The sequence below is a fragment of the Sarcophilus harrisii genome, chromosome 4, assembly GCF_902635505.1.
Source record: "Sarcophilus harrisii chromosome 4, mSarHar1.11, whole genome shotgun sequence".
In the NCBI taxonomy this organism is placed as follows: domain Eukaryota; kingdom Metazoa; phylum Chordata; class Mammalia; order Dasyuromorphia; family Dasyuridae; genus Sarcophilus; species Sarcophilus harrisii.
This window is the reverse complement of record NC_045429.1, coordinates 364035401-364051426: the sequence shown is the minus strand read 5'-3', so window position 1 is coordinate 364051426 and position 16026 is coordinate 364035401. Positions and strand designations below refer to the sequence as shown.

Sequence of the window (16026 nt, the reverse complement as noted above, 5' to 3'; positions counted from 1 at the left end):
TGGGACGTAATAGGCAGTTAAATGTTTATGGTCTCTTTACCTCCTAATACTCTAGCTAGACTCACATTTCTTTAACATACTTGTTTCCCATAACTTATTCTTCCCCTCCACCTAAGCCACATATAAAAATGGCCATATCCTGGATCTTGCCATCACCCACAAATGACCACATCCATCCATGTTCATGAATTCTGAAATGTCCTTATCTGATTACAATCCATTGTCATTCTTCCTCTCATAACTTCCAATTTCTTGACCCTTTAGTTCTTTCCCAGGGATGCTCCTGTACTGGCTACCCTCTTTTTTGTCCATCTTGAACTTTCTTTGAACCAGTTCAGCTCTATACTCTTTTTTTTTTATTTTTTTTATTTAATAGCCTTTTATTTACAGGTTATATGCATGGGGTAACTTTACAGCATTAACAATTGCCAAACCTCTTGTTCCAATTTTTCACCTCTTACCCCCCCCCCCAGATGGCAGGTTGACCAGTAGATGTTAAATACATTAAAATATAAATTAGATACACAATAAGTATACGTGACCAAACCGTTATTTTGCTGTACAAAAAGAATCAGACTTTGAAATATTGTACAATTAGCTTGTAAAGGAAATCAAAAATGCAGGTGGGCATAAATATAGGGATTGGGAGTTCAATGTAATGGTTTTTAGTCATCACCCAGAGTTCTTTCTCTGGGCGTATCAGCTCTATACTCTTGAGTCCCTTATGTCTTATCCTATTGCCCATCTCCTGCCAAGCTTGAATCATTCTTGATGTTTGCTGCCCATACATATGTGGGAGATGGGAGTGAACAAAACTGCTAAACAAAATTGGAGAATATCACAAAGCGACTAGTTCCACTACAAATTTATGTTACATAAACTTAACTCCTTTGGTCTCATTGCCATATCTTCATTCAAATCATACCCTTTAACCACAGGGTTTTGTCCTAGGACCTTTTCTCTCTTCTAAATTATTCCAGTTGATCACATTCAATTATCAGTTCAGTGCTGATGATTCGCAAGTCTGCTTCTACAACCTTATCTTCTGTTGTCTTCTAGTCTGGCATCTTCATCTATCTACTAGATTGTCTTCAACCCAACATGTCCAAAACTGAACTTATTAACTTTTCCCCCCAAACCCTTCCTGCTCCCAGATTTTCCCAGTACTTGTCCCCTCCCCCTCCTAGTTCCCTAGATTCACGGAGTTTCTCTCACCTTCCCTTCCCTACCCCCACTTCTCATATCCAATCTGCAGGCGGGGCGGGGAGGGGGGGAGCACTTGCTGATTTTACCATTGTGACATCTCATTCATAGTCCCCATTCACTAGCACTTTGGTGCCAGGCCCTTATTCTCTCACACTGGACCCTACTAGCCACAAGTGTCTTCCCACTCTAGTCTATTCTCTACTTAGCAATCAGTGATTTTCTTAAAAGCACATGTTTGAGGACTATTGGACAAATTCCAATAATGGCCTACAGGATCAAATATAAAATCTTCTTTGGGGCATTAAAAGCTCTTCATAACCTGCCCCAACACTCATTATTTTCCCCTTTACAATGTGTTGATTGTGAAGATAAACCTCAGAATTACTTTAATTTGCATTTCCTTTAATTATTACTAATTTGAAATGTTTTTGATATAATTATAGATGCCTTGAGTTTCTTCCCTTGAGAATTCCTGTTCATATCCTTAAGATCATTTATGAATTGAGAATGATTCTTTAAATTTGAATCTGAATTTCAAGAAAAACTTGTTGCAAAAACTTTTCCCCTAGTTTATATTTTAACCTTAGTTTTAATGATTTTATAAGGCAAACTTTTAAATTTTACTTTAATCTTCCTATTGTTTAGTGATAACTTTTTGTCTTTCCATAGATCGGAAAGGTGAGATGAATAGAATGGTAGCAGACTATCTTATGTTTATTTTGTATTCTCTATATATGTATATGCATGTATATTGCCTTATTAATTAGAATTTAAGCCTCTTGAATGTGTTTGTTTCATTTTTTTAGCCTTTGCCACCCCGTTACCTGATACATAGTACATATTTAATAAATGTTTAATGATTGATTGATCAAAGACCTTGAATGTTTGAATGGTAACTGAGTGGTTTGGACTTGTTTCTATGAACAGTGTCTATTGAAGCCCTTTGTGAGCCAGGACATAAAGAAAATGGGGTTTTAAGTCAGCCCAGCAGCAACCAAGATTTATTACAGGGGAGGGAGACTAGACAGTAATTGCAATATTCCAAATAATTAGGTATTTATTCTCCTATTTGATAGACTTTTAACTTTGTGTAAATATATGTATTTATGATGTTGACATGGGGAATATTTTAATTCTTTAGGGAATTTGATTAAAATTGGGTTACTCCCACTGACAGTGAAGGATAAGTAAAGACTAAATGTTTGCTGGAAGGATTTACAGAAGAATCCCAAACCAGTGAACTCTCCACCAGTTCTATAGAGGAGTTGTAAGAAAAAGGTGATAATTAGCAGGTATAATAGATAGAAAAGACATCACAGAGGAGACAAAACTTAAGCTAATGTACAATCTAAACAGGCAGAGAGTGTCTGGAAAGCCATTACAGTAAATATAGGCAAAAGCACTAGAATTACGGTATAGTTTGTCAGACAATAACAAATCGGCTAAATTGGAGAGTAAGATTACTTCTATACTTAAGTGATCTAATCAGTGTGGTACTTGAGCTGCTTCTTGAAGAAAAATTAGAGATTTTGTGAAGAGGAAAGAATCCAAGAATGCATGTCACAATCCATTATGATTTATTCTATATAATTTTTTAATCTGGGTCCTCCCATAAATATGATCACATGTATAGGGGAAGAGAGAGGAAGAAGAGCTGAGGCCAGGGGTGGGGAACACTTGGCAAAGTGGGATGGGGAAGGGGAGGCATTTCTCAGTATGCTGAAAATCTCTTCTCATGATCTCTTAACAAAAGTTCTTTTTTTGACACTGTAGTTAATTCTCTTTTCTCTTCTACACACACTAGATTTTCATGATCATGCTCTATTTATCTGGCTGTTTCTTCTTAGTCTCCTTTTTTGAATCATCTATGCAATTTACTCAAATTGTAAGTATAGCTCCAAGCTCTGTCCTGGACTGACTTCTCTTTACACACTCAATAATTTCATCAGCTTACCTGGATTTAATTATTGCTATTCAAATGATTCACAAATGCATATACATCCATCTGGAGCTCCTTCTTGAGCTCTAGTTTTATATTCATAATGAGCATTTCATACTGGATATTCCAGAGATAACTCATTCAGCACATCATAAACAGAATAACTTATCTTTACACCCACCCACCCCAATTCTCCTTCTACCTAACCTTATTTTTGTTATAGGCACTATCTTTTCTTACTCCCCAAGGTTCCTATCCTTACTATTACCTTTGACTCCTTATTGTTCTTTACCCAAAATATCCATGTCTGTTGCAAAATCTTGATATTTCTAAATCTACATCTCTTAGATCTCACCCCTTCTCTCTTCTCCCATAACTACCACCTTAATTCAGGTGACGTTATCACCTCTATCCTAGGCTCTCATAAATTACTGCCTCCTAATTCAGCTTCTTGCCTTAAGTCACATCATGCTGTTCCTCACTTGACAACTGCCTAAGTGATCTTCCTTAAGTACAGACCTGATCATGTCACTCTTCTACTCAAATTCTAGTGGCTCTATATTGCCTCAAGGATAAAAAATAAATTCTACTTTATCTTTTACAACTTGATACTAATTTACCTTTCCAGCTTCCTTACATATTACTCTCTTCCCACAAATTATGCCAAACTGTTTCTCCTGGTTTCTCACACATTTCACTTTCCCATCTCTGTATCTTTTCAATAACCGTCTCCCATACCTGGAATGTATACTTTCTTCATACTTCTGCATCGAAAATTTCTTAACTTCAAAAAACAAAAATAGCACTATTTTCTCTACCCAAATGCTACTGCTTCCCTTACTAACAATCTTGCATTTATTTTGAATATATTTGTTCCATTTTAAAATCTGGATTTGTAGTATTCCTCGATAGGATGTAAGCTATTTCTCCACTCTTATTCTCTCTGCTGACTCCAGTCTCATATCTCCAGTACCTTTCAGATATCTTAAACTCAAATATCTTAAAATATCCAAAATTCATTATTTTTCTCTTCTCCCCACTCTATCCTATCCCAGCCTCTCTTTCGAGGGCAACACCATCCTCCTATTGTCTCAGACTCAAAACCTAGATGACATGACTTGACTTTTCACTCTTACCCCTCATATACTCCTCATATTGCTAAGGTGTGTTATTTTACCTTTGGAACACCTCTCAAATGGACACCATTACCACCTGATACAGGTCCTTGTCAATTATTGTTTGTGCTATTGCTATTCGGTCTGCCTCTCAAGTCTCTTCTTGCTCCACTCCATTCTCCATTTAGTTGTAAAAATGATTGTTCTAAATTGAATTTTCTAAATGTAAATCTTAACTGAATTATCTACCAGATAAACTCTCTGAGCTCCTCATTGCTTCTAGAAAGCCTCTGGCCTTCAAAGCCCTCTTTAACCTAGCCTCCTCTTACCTTTCAGTCTTCTTACACTTTACTTTCTACCACTTACTCTGATCCATTGACAGTGGCTTTTTTTATTATTTATTCCATGAATAATATTTTGTATGTCGACACTTAACAAACACGTCCTAGCTGTGCAATGCTGGGCAAGTCACTTAATCTCAATTGCCTCAAGGAAAAAAAAAAGATTTTGTATGTCTTGGCTCTGAGCATTTTTTCTGGCTGTCTCCCATTCCTGGAACATTCTCTTCATTTCTGCTTATAAGCTTCCCTTCTTCCTTCAACCTCCAAATAAAATCCCATCTTGTACATGAAGATTGCCAACTTTTCTTTTTCTACTTTGCCTTCCATATTTTCATTCTTTCCTGTTTATTCCTGTATCTAGCTTGTTTGTGTGTATTTTTATTTGTTTTTGTCCTCCATATTGGATTGAGTTCCTTGAGGGCAGGGACTGTAACCTCAAAGCACAGCACAGTATCTGGCAGATAAGTAGGTGCTTAATAAATGTTTAGTGACTGATTTGGTATACTTGACAAGCATGCATTTCCCTATTTTATGCTTTACTTGATAATTAGATAAACATTGGTCATCTCTGTTGTGTCTGTCAATGAGTTTCTATGAGCTTAACATGGCAGAGAATTAGAAGAGAACCTTTAAAATAACAAAATGTTAAATATGGGATTTCATTTCCTTTGTACTTTGTAATTTGTCAATTGTGTTCCTATCAGATAACTTGATCCCTTAACCCAGATGTGTCAAACTCCTGGCCTAGGTGCTCTTGCCATTTTTGTTTTCTCTAATATTACTTCCACATCCTCAAGCACCCTATCAATCAGCACATAAGAAACCAGGATGTTCTATGAGTTCCAATATAGTAATTCTGCTCTCAGTGACTTCCCTAATATGATGAGGTGAAGTCTAGTTTTGAGGGCTCCCATTATGGGAACCAAAAATATGATGAGGGTTAGGTTTAGGGGTTCCCTTTAGTAGGGAACCAAATGATAAGGTCTAGATTTAGGGAACCAAAATGAGATTAGGGTTTCTGATGGTCAGGGAGTTAAATGATAAGGTCTAGTGGCAGGTTTGGGGTTCAAAGAACCAAATGGAGAAGTTTGGCTCCCCTACACCCCATGGGAGTCGACACAAGGGTAGGGAGTTTTGGGAACCCCTTTCTGGTGGCACAGAGATTCTCTGTAAAGGAATTTACAAATCCCAAAACCTAGATTGATTTAAAAAAAAAAAAAAAAAAGGTTTATTATAGGGATTGGGAAATAAGGTTAGAAATCCTGACAGAGAGGCGTAAAGTCTTTTAGGGAACTAGGTTGAGGATAAAGAAAGGATAACATTGGAAAAGACTATAATTCCAGTGGGCAGAGGTTTCCTTGGCATGGTATAGCATAGCATGGCATGTTTAGAACCTCTGCAAAGAGGATTTTAGATTGGCTCTTTTATAATAGAAGCTTTGGCTACAAGCTAAAGGGGGCTAGTGGGTGGAGTTCTGTCTCCTTCTGTACTTGTACCCCCTAGGAAAGGTTTCAAGGGCTCTAGGTGCTATCTGCCTCAGTCCAGCTTCCACCTGCAGAAACCTTGGGGGGGACCTCTGCCTCCTGCTCACCAGGATCTTTGATGTCTGATCTCTGGCCTCAGGTAAGGCTAACCTGCTTCTTGTTCAGTAGGGTCTGGCTTGACTTTTTTGTGACCCCATTTGGGGTTTTCTTGGCAAGAATACTGCATTAGTTTTCCAGTTTCTTTTCCAGCTCATTTTACAGATGAGGAAACCAAGGCAAACAAGGTTATGTGGCTTACCGACGCTGTCTGAGGCCTGCTTTGAACTCAGGTTGTTGAGTCTTGTTGCCTTCAGCTCTGTATCCACTGGACCTCCCAGCTGTGCTACAGGGCAGATCTCTAGCCTTAGGTGAGGCTGTGGCTTTAGGTGAGGCTGTGGCTGACAAGGATGCCTCTGACTGGTTCTTCCCCTTTGCCCCAGGAAGCTCTTATTGAGATAAACTTCTTCATCCTGTAAGATCTTATCAGTGTTAATGCTCTACCTCATCACTACTTCCTACCTCTCTGCTTTGGGGAGAGTGGCTGAGAACTTTAAACCTACATGTATGGAAAGATACACCTTCCCCCTTCCCCTACTAGCTCAAAATATCTCCTAATTTCTCACCTGACTGCAGTACTTTGGGATTTGTCTGACCTCTCCTTTTTTCCCTGCCTCACCCTGATTTTAGCTGCCTTTTTGTGTTTTGTCTTTTTGTCTTCTCCCAATAGATTAGTGACTGACTCCAGGCAGAGACTATCCTTTTTTCATCTTTGTGATCCCAGAGCTTAGCACAGTGCTTGTCATAAAATAGGCACTTGATAAATATATCTGTTGATTATTGAAGAGGAGGAAGACCTTCCTCTGACTAAGCCTTCCATCTCCTATTGTGCATTTCCCCTGAAGAAAGGTGGCGTGGGGTTGAGTGACTTCCATCTGCCTCAAACATAGCATGTCCCTGCTCACACGAATTCTGCTTCCATCTGCCTGCCTGATCTCTTAGCTAAGATATGAAGAACCTCCCATGCAAAGAAGAGCAACCTACTCTTTAAAGGCCTTCCGCTACTACACCTGTCCCTTGAGGGAGGAAGAAAAGTGGATGGAAAGTGTATCTTTTATCTCCTGCTCCACCGTCTCTTGCTTAATCTCTAACCTTTTGGAGGGAAAAGTTGTGAAACAGGGCCTCTGATCTGACCATCTAAACCATGAACTTCTATTTTATGGTGCTTTTATCTCCTGCCTGATCTCTCACCTTTCCTGAGAAGGTGCTATTCCTTATAGCACCTTCCAATCAGTGAAAACCATTTTCACACACAGCAACCCCCTATTTATTCAAAGATTCAAAACTCCTCATAGGCCAATTATCCAGGCTCTATTCTCCACCCCCTAACCACAATTCCTTTATTCCCTTCTCCCTGAACTCTCTTATTCCAAAATTCTACCCAAAGACTACCTACCATTTGCATAGTCTTTGTATTAGGAGATTTTTATAAAGGAATATAAGGTGAGGGATATTGTAAAGAAAAACAAAACCTTTTAATGACTTAAAAACACTGATTGATGACCTAATTATTGTTCTACAGGACTAATGATGAAGCATATTGCCCAGCTCTGGTTTTTTTATTCTTGTTCTTCCTTCTTCGACATTGTTGCTTTACTTGGCTGAGTATTTGTTAGAGATTTTTTTTCCCCCAATGGGAGAGGCCGATGAAAGGGAGGGAGAAAGAATTGGGATAGGATTGCCAACAAAGAGAGAAAGGAAAAAAAAAAGTTATTGATTATCCCAGTTTGCCAGATCCCACATAAGAAGTTTGTTGTCTAAGGACAATTTTAGCCTCCTTTTTATTTTTACCTCAGACTTGTTTTTTTATTAATGTGCAAATCTTACCTTTTGTGCATACCTATTTTAATTGTATACGTTTTATCCCCACACTTTGACTTACTTTTTTAAAAATTAAAGTCTTTTGAAATAGAGGTAAGCTAGTAGTAAAATTTTGAATAGAACATTTAAAACAAGTTTAGTTATAAAATGTAAACAATGATACACCACAATTCCAAAGAACACATGATGAAAAAATGCTGTTCACCTCCAGATTAAAAAAAAAAAAATTTGATGGACTCAGTATATAGTGAAGCATATTTTTTTTCCTCTTGCTTTTTCTTTTCTTTTCGGAACATGGCTAATGTGGAAGTTTATTATGTATGATTTCACATTTGTAAAGTGCTTTTTGTTTCTTTTCTTAGTGAGGGAGGAAGGGAGAGAATTTATGAAATAAATGAATGAAATGAAATGAAAATAAAATTGAATTAAATTTGAAATAATTGAAATGAAATGAAATTGAATTAAAAGAACAAGAAGATAGCTGACAACAACTTCAAGACTACTGTATTGGTGTTTCAATTTTATTAATTTTGTAAATTATGCGTCTATATACAATATCGTCTGATAATAGTTTGTATTTATATAGTGATTTATAGTTTACATAACACTTTTGTTTATCTAAATGCACTATATAACCAGGAGATCATTATATACTTTAACAACAATACTATATGATGACCAGTTCTGATGGACCAGGCCATCCTCAGCAACGAGATCAACCAAATCATTTCCAATGGAGCAGTAATGAACTGAACTAGCTATGCCCAGAAAAAGAACTCTGGGAGATGACTAAAAACCATTGCAATGAATTCCCAATCCCTATATTTATGCCCACCTGCATTTTTGATTTCCTTCACGAGCTAATTGTACAATATTTCAGAGTCTGATTTTTTTTGTACAGCAAAATAACAGTTTGGTCATGTATACTTATTGTGTATCTAATTTATATTTTAATATATTTAACATCTACTGGTCATCCTGCCATCTAGGGGAGGGGGTGGGGGGGTAAGAGGTGAAAAATTGGAACAAGAGGTTTGGCAATTGTTAATGGTGTAAAGTTACCCATGTATATATCCTGTAAATAAAAGGCTATTAAATAAAAATAAATAAATAAATAAATGCACTATGTAAATATATTCCTATGTATATTACATATATTTATAATGCATTTGTTTATTTAGTTGCATTTACAAAGCATTTTCTTCACAAGAAGCCCATAGGATAGGTTGTGTATTTTTATGCTCATTTTACAAATGAAGCAACTAAGCATCAGAGAAGTAAAAATCACTTTGTCCATGGTCACACATAGAGTGCTTTTCCCATTCCGTCCTATGATACAGTTATCCCTTTCGTATCTAGGCAATTCGGTGCGTCCCCTCAATCTGGAAAATCCACTTAAGATATTTCTTCCCTCTCCTCTCCCCCTCCCCCCCCCCCCCCCCCCCCCCCCCCCCCCCCGACCAGAGAAGTAGTATAATTTTTTTTTTCTTTTTTGGAGTGTTTCTAGTACCTTATTTTAAAGTTTGGGTTAAGTATTTGATTTTAGACTCTGGGTCAGCCTTTTTATGTCATCTTTTGCTTCTGCAGAACTCCCTCAAAATTCCCATTTAATTTCTTATGCCGACCCATAATATCTTGAAACCACGATGGGCAATGCCACGTAATGGAAAAGATAATTCTGTATTGCTAGCCAAATATTCTATAAGATCAAATGGCAAGAAATGGTAGGTTATGATAACTCCTTTTCCCTGGAAAATAAAACCTAGAACATTGTAAAGACAGAAGAAATATGGTTCAATCAAACAGCTGGAATTTCATTAATACTATGCTTGTTCAGTTTTACCAAAAGGAGTGCTGATTCTCTTGACCCAGTTTTCTCCTAAAACTTTTATTTGATGTATTGGCAGAATGATGATACTATAGAGCAAGAATGGGGAAGGTCTAGCCCCCAGGTGGTATGAGACTGAAGAAATCATTTGTTAAGACAACAGAGCTGAAAGCTAGGTATTATCAACCTCCCATTGCTTGAGTTCTATAACTTGATAATTTTATATAGCCCTTGAATGATGTGATGTTATATTCAGATGGTCCTTGGCAGAAAAAAGGTTCTTCAAGCCTATTGTAGAGAATATTAATGGTAGTTCAGCATATATTTGCTAGACCTAATCATATTTACAAGTAAATTTTACATCAGGACAAGAATTTATCTACTGGGAGAAAATACCTCTTATCGTGTAATTATCATTAATGACTTAGAAATAAAAACTCACCCCTACAATTGTCAGCTTGAGTTTAAGATCATATTCTCAGTGTTTTCTTTCTTTTGTCCCTTACAACAGAAAGAACTTAAAAAGTGGGATGAATTTGAAGATATGTTGGAAGAGAGGAGGCATTTCAGTGACCTGAAATATGCAATGAAATGCTATACACCTACTGTTTACAAGGGGCTTTGCCCTTGCAAACCAGATAAAATTAAACGTTGTGTTCTCAAATCTGAGGAGGTTCAGTATATTATCAAGCAGGTGAGTGGTTCCTATCGTTACTAGAATCAGATATCCTCAGCATTTTGTTTCTTAGGTGTTCAATGAGTACTTTCCCCTTGGATGTTTTTATTTTGCTCTTTGTCTTCTAAATGTCTAGAATTATTTAAATCAGTTGATTTGAGTTCCCTGTTTTAGATTAATCTTGATTTCAAACTCTGTAGTTCGGTTGCTTTCTTTGTTTTGGTACCCAGAGAAGAGAAATAAGGATCTGCTCTTCGCTCCATTCTTACGCTGGGAACTTTTTGACTCTTAACTTTTGCTATCCTGAGTTATCTCCACATCCCAATTTAATTCAGCAGATGTTCATTAAATACTTACTCTGTTCAGAGTATCATGTCGTTCTTGTTGCCACTTTCTTTGATAGCTGAGCTGTGGTTAGAATCAGAACGAACCAAGTTCAAATTTGACCTCAGACACTTGTTAGCTGTGTGACCCTGGGCAAGTCACTTAATTACTGTTTGCCCCATTTTCCTCAACTGTAAAATGGAAATTACCTCAAAGGTTTGTTTCAGGGATCAGGTGAGTAAAATGCTTATCACAATGCCTGGCACAGAGTAGATACTATATAAATGACAGATTATTGTTATTGTTGTTGTTATTTCTATAAAAGGCTATTTGTTTTTGAATAGTGGATGATGAGAGTCTGTTCTTTTCCCTAATCTCGTTTCCTGATTTAAATGCCAACTTTCTCTTAATCTAAAACAGAATTATGTCAGACCAAATTGTTCATACCCTTTGACTTGTTCATATTTTTTTACTAGGCATATGCTCCCAAGGAAGACAAAGACTGAAACAAAGATCCAATAGATATCAAATAGTTATAATATTCCTTTTTATGACAGTTAAGAAATTGAAACTAAGTGATAATAAATGATGAATAGCAGGAAAAACTGTGAGATATGAAGAATGTATTGTAATGTTTTGTGTAGTAAGAAATTTTGAATAAATGGAATTCATAGAAATGGGGGGACTTGTATAAATTGATTCAGAGCAACAGAAATAGAAACAACAGAACAGTATATTCAATATCTTCAATCATGTAAATGAAAATACTGAGTACTGAATAATGGGGAAACCAAGAATAGTCCTGCATCATAGATGAGAAAATTCTTCTCTTGGTATAGAAGTAGGAGACTGCTAATACAATATTGTATATACTGTCAGATGAGACTATCATTTGGGATGTTTTTGCTTAACTTTTTTTTTGGTGGGGGTAGGTTCATTGTGGAAATGAGGGGTGAGGACAGTGTTAAAATTGTGAGTCATGTAAGTGAATAAACAAACATTTATGTGCCAGGTTACTGTGCTACTATCTGAGAATAAAAGAATAAAATGGAGATAGTCCTTACCCTCAAAAACTTCTTTTTGTGAGGAGGACATAACATATTTTAAGGAATGCTGGCTGGGAAGAGAGTTTTGATTTAGGCTAAAGATCTTTAACCTTTTTGTGTCATGTATCTGTGTGGCAGTCTGAAAAAACTTATGTGCTCCTTTTCAGAATGTTTGTAAATGCATAAAATAAAATACACAGGATCACAAAGGAAACCAATCATAGAAATATAGTTACCAAAATATTTTGTTAAAGAAGTCCATGAAACTGGGGTTAAGCAAATCTGTGGTCTAAAAGTAGTTAATATGAATTGTGAGTGAAGTTATAGAGTAGTATAACCCTTGCAAATAGCATCAGTAAAATTTACTAAAAGTAATTTGACGTAAACTTTGTAACCAATAACATAAGACATTCAAGTGCACAAACAAGAGGAAGAAAACAATTATACTTGAAACTTGCAAACTTCTCTTGTTTGTAGTTCATACAGAAAAGGGAAAAGTGTTTATTTTAGCAATAAAATAACAAAACTCTCTTAGCTGCCATATCTCTTTCTAAACTTGCTTTTTTTCTTATGTAGTCTGAGATTTTGTGGATTTTATTGCTATATTATACTCAATGTGCAGCTCTTTTTATCCTGTGTCCACTTAAATTTTTTTAATTTTATTACTTAATTTTTAACATTAAAAAAAAATTGAGTTTCAAATTTGCTCTTTCCTTCCAGTCCCTCCCCAACCCATTGGGAAGGTAAACAATATAATACCTATTAAATATGGGAAGTCATGCAAAATATGAAATACTTCTTTATAAGCCATTCCTCCCTGCCCCCCCCCCCAAAAAAAAAAAGGTAAGAAAAATAAAATGAAAAACTGTGAATCAATCAGCACTCAAGAGTTCACACATGTCTCTCTTTGGAGGTAGATGGCATTTCTCATCATGTGTCCATTAGGACTGTCTTTGATCATTGGCTTGATCAGAGTAAGTCTTAAACAGTTAATCATCATTATAATATCGCTGTTACTGTTCTACATCACTTTGAATGAATCCCTGTTTCCCTGTATCTTTTGTGAGTCCCTCCTCTCCCCCTTCTTATAGTGGAGTAACATTTCATTATATTCATATACCATAATTTGTTCAGTGCTTTAGCAATCAGAAGACAGATGTAATGGGTTTTTGTTGTTGTAGCTTTATTTTAATGATGCTGCTAGGAATGTTTCAGTACAGATAGTTTCTTCTCTATCATTAAGGTTTAGTCTTTGAACATAAAACCAAGAGTAGGACAACAAACAATTGAAAAATAATAATAATAGCTTCTATATATAGTGCTTTAAAACTTGCAAAGTACTTTATTTAAATGATCTTAATTGAACTCACAACAATTCTGTTAATTTTATAGGTGAGGGAACTGAAATTCTGAAAGGTTAAATGTTTTGTCCAGCCATTTAAGTGTCTGAGGTAGGATCTAAATCCATGTAACACCCACTAATATCCTGAGTTATCTTCTCTTTTTTTGATATAAACTCTATTATTTTGTGGTCTTAGTCCTGATGGGTTCAGTTTTGCTCTATGTTCTGATGATTCCTATATCTGTTTATCCACTCCTCTTCTCTCTCATGAGTTTCAATCTCCTATTATCAACTGCCTGTTAGACATTTCAAACATAGACATCTCATATTCACTAGGTCCAAACAACTCATTACCTTTCTCAACCTTCTCCCCTATTGAGGGCACACTGTCCTCTCGGTAACCCAGGTTTAAAACTTGATTATGCTGAACTCCTTTTTAGCTGTCTAATTTCTTTCCCTATATCTTATATCTTTCCGTTTTTCTCTATTTACACAACTGCCACTTTATTTTAGGCCCTTGCTAACCTATGTCCTAGACAATTCAGTTTCCTCATCACTCTAATCTATTATAAATTCAATTGCCAAAGTGATTTTCATAAACACAATTCTTTGTTGGCTTTGAAAGCTTTTACAGTTTGGCCTTTTTTCTACCTTCCCAATCTTACACTTTACTACACTCAGTATCCTCTCCTGTTCAGCCCTACAGACTTACTTGCTATTTCTTACATATGACATTTCATCTCCTATCCTTTTCTTTGCACTGGCAGTTTCTTATGTCTAGATTGCTTTCCCTATTAGCCTTGGATTTTTAGAATTCCTGATTTCCTTTAAAACTCTATTCAAGACTCACCTCTTTTAGAACAGAGCTTCTTAAACTTTTTCCACTTGTAACTGCTTTTTGCTTGAGAAATTTTTATATGACCCCAGATATATAGGTATATAAAATGGGTATTCAAATCAAACATTTACTGATAACAGATCATAATTTTGTGACCCTCACATTCAGTTACAAGACCCCATAATGAGATCTTAAACCATAGTTTAAGAAGCTAGGTTCTAGAAAGACTTTCCTCATACCACAATTATTAATGCTGTTTCCTCTAATGTTATTTTCTATCTACTCTTTATTTATCTTATATATTCTGATTTATATAGATTATCTCCTCTGTTGGCATGTAAGTTCCTTGAAGACGAGGACTTTTTTTTTTATTCTCAATGCATAGCAGAGTGCCTGACACATAGTAAACAACTAATTAAATGCTTGTTGATTGATTAATGACTCCAAGTTTCTCTCTGAAACAAAGACCCATATTTTTATTTCAGTATTTTTTTTTAGTGTTGTTATATTTGTCTTTAAATCATAGAACCCTGCAGTCTTTGAAGAATTGAGATTGAAAAGTATCCAAAGAACAATGAAAGTGCATCATTGCCATGAGCAAATCATATTTTTAAAAATCACATTAAAAACAAAGATTGTGGGTTATTTACATGGTGAAAATGAGGGGCAATCTTTGGCCAGCCACTGGTGTGATGAGAAGAGATGGTGTGAAGAGAAAATAAGCAAGGGCTCTAGCTCATAGGACAGACAGTGCCTTCCAGTGTCCCCATGAACAAATTATAGAAAGGTATAGACAGGAGAATTTGACTTTGAAGATTGGTAAAGAGTTAGATTAGAATTTAGAAGAGGAAAAGAGCATGTATAAAGACATTGGGGTAGGTGTTTATGGGGAACAGCTGATTAGTCCTACATTTATTTGGAACATAGATTACATGAAGAGGAATGCTGGAAAATAAGGCTAAAAAAAGAGGAAGCAGATAAATTGTCAGAGCACTTTATTTGATGGGCAATAGAAAGCTAATGAAGGTTTTTGAACAGTGGGATGACATAACCAGAATTGTGCTTCAGGAAAACTAATATGGAGCAGAGTAAGGAGGATTGCAGGGGGAAGAAGGTAAGACTATAGGTCAGAAATTGATTAGTAAGATATTACAAGAGTTTAGAGGAAAGATAATTATGGTGATGAGGATGCTAGAGAAAAGAAGATGAATTTATTTTTTGCTGAGGCAATTGGGGTTAAGTGACTTGTCCAGAGTCACACAGCTAGGAAGTGTTAAGTGTCTGAGACCACATTTGAACTCAGGTCCTCCTGACTTCAGGGCTGGTGCTCTATCCACTGCACCACCTCGCTGCCCCAAGGAGATGAATTTGAAAGATTTGGTAGAACTGAGAAAAGATTTAATATCTGCTTTCTCCTTTGGTTCAGGTCCTTTTCATCTCATTTTGTAATTCAGTTGTTTCAGTCATGTCGAATTCTTACTGACCGCATTTGAAGTTTTCTTGACAAAGATACTGGAGTGATGTGCAATTTCTTCTCCAGCTCACTTTATAGAACTGAGGGCAAACAGGGTTAAATGACTTGCCCAGGATCACATATCTAGTAAGTGTCTGAGGCAGGACTTAAACTCAGGAATATGAGTCTTTTTGACTCTAGGCCCAGCACTCTATTGCACTACTTAGTTGCCCTTTCATCTCATACTTCAATCTTTATCTGAAAGAAAAGGATATCTATGCTTATTTCTTCAGAAGTGACTCCGTTTCTCTTTCTGTCCAGATATCCAAGGAAACACATGAGTCCACTGATATAATTCAAGAGGAAGCTTCTGTAATCCTGGATGAAATGGCTCACAAATTGCGTTTGGGAGCCATCCGATTTTTTGCTTTCAGTTTGAGTAAAGTGTTTAAACGTATTTACAAGAAGGTGTGTGTGAATGAAGAAGGTATTCAGAGAGTGAGTATTGGCATAAACA

At 36.3% G+C, this 16026-nt stretch overlaps 1 protein-coding gene across 5 annotated transcripts in view; it reads left to right on the top strand.

The window, feature by feature from the left end:
* Window positions 1–16026, top strand: part of GNPAT (glyceronephosphate O-acyltransferase) — a 39043-nt gene that overhangs the window by 3846 nt on the left and 19171 nt on the right. For 3 of the 5 annotated variants that reach the window (XM_031966879.1, XM_012547985.3, XM_031966881.1), the window contains 2 exons: window positions 10342–10524; window positions 15831–16007. In XM_031966879.1, coding sequence (XP_031822739.1) covers window positions 10342–10524; window positions 15831–16007 — 360 coding nt within the window. Of the gene's footprint in view, window positions 1–9916; window positions 10007–10341; window positions 10525–13268; window positions 13328–15830; window positions 16008–16026 lie in introns of those variants that run through there. The other 2 variants (XM_031966882.1, XM_031966883.1) reach the window with 2 other exon arrangements.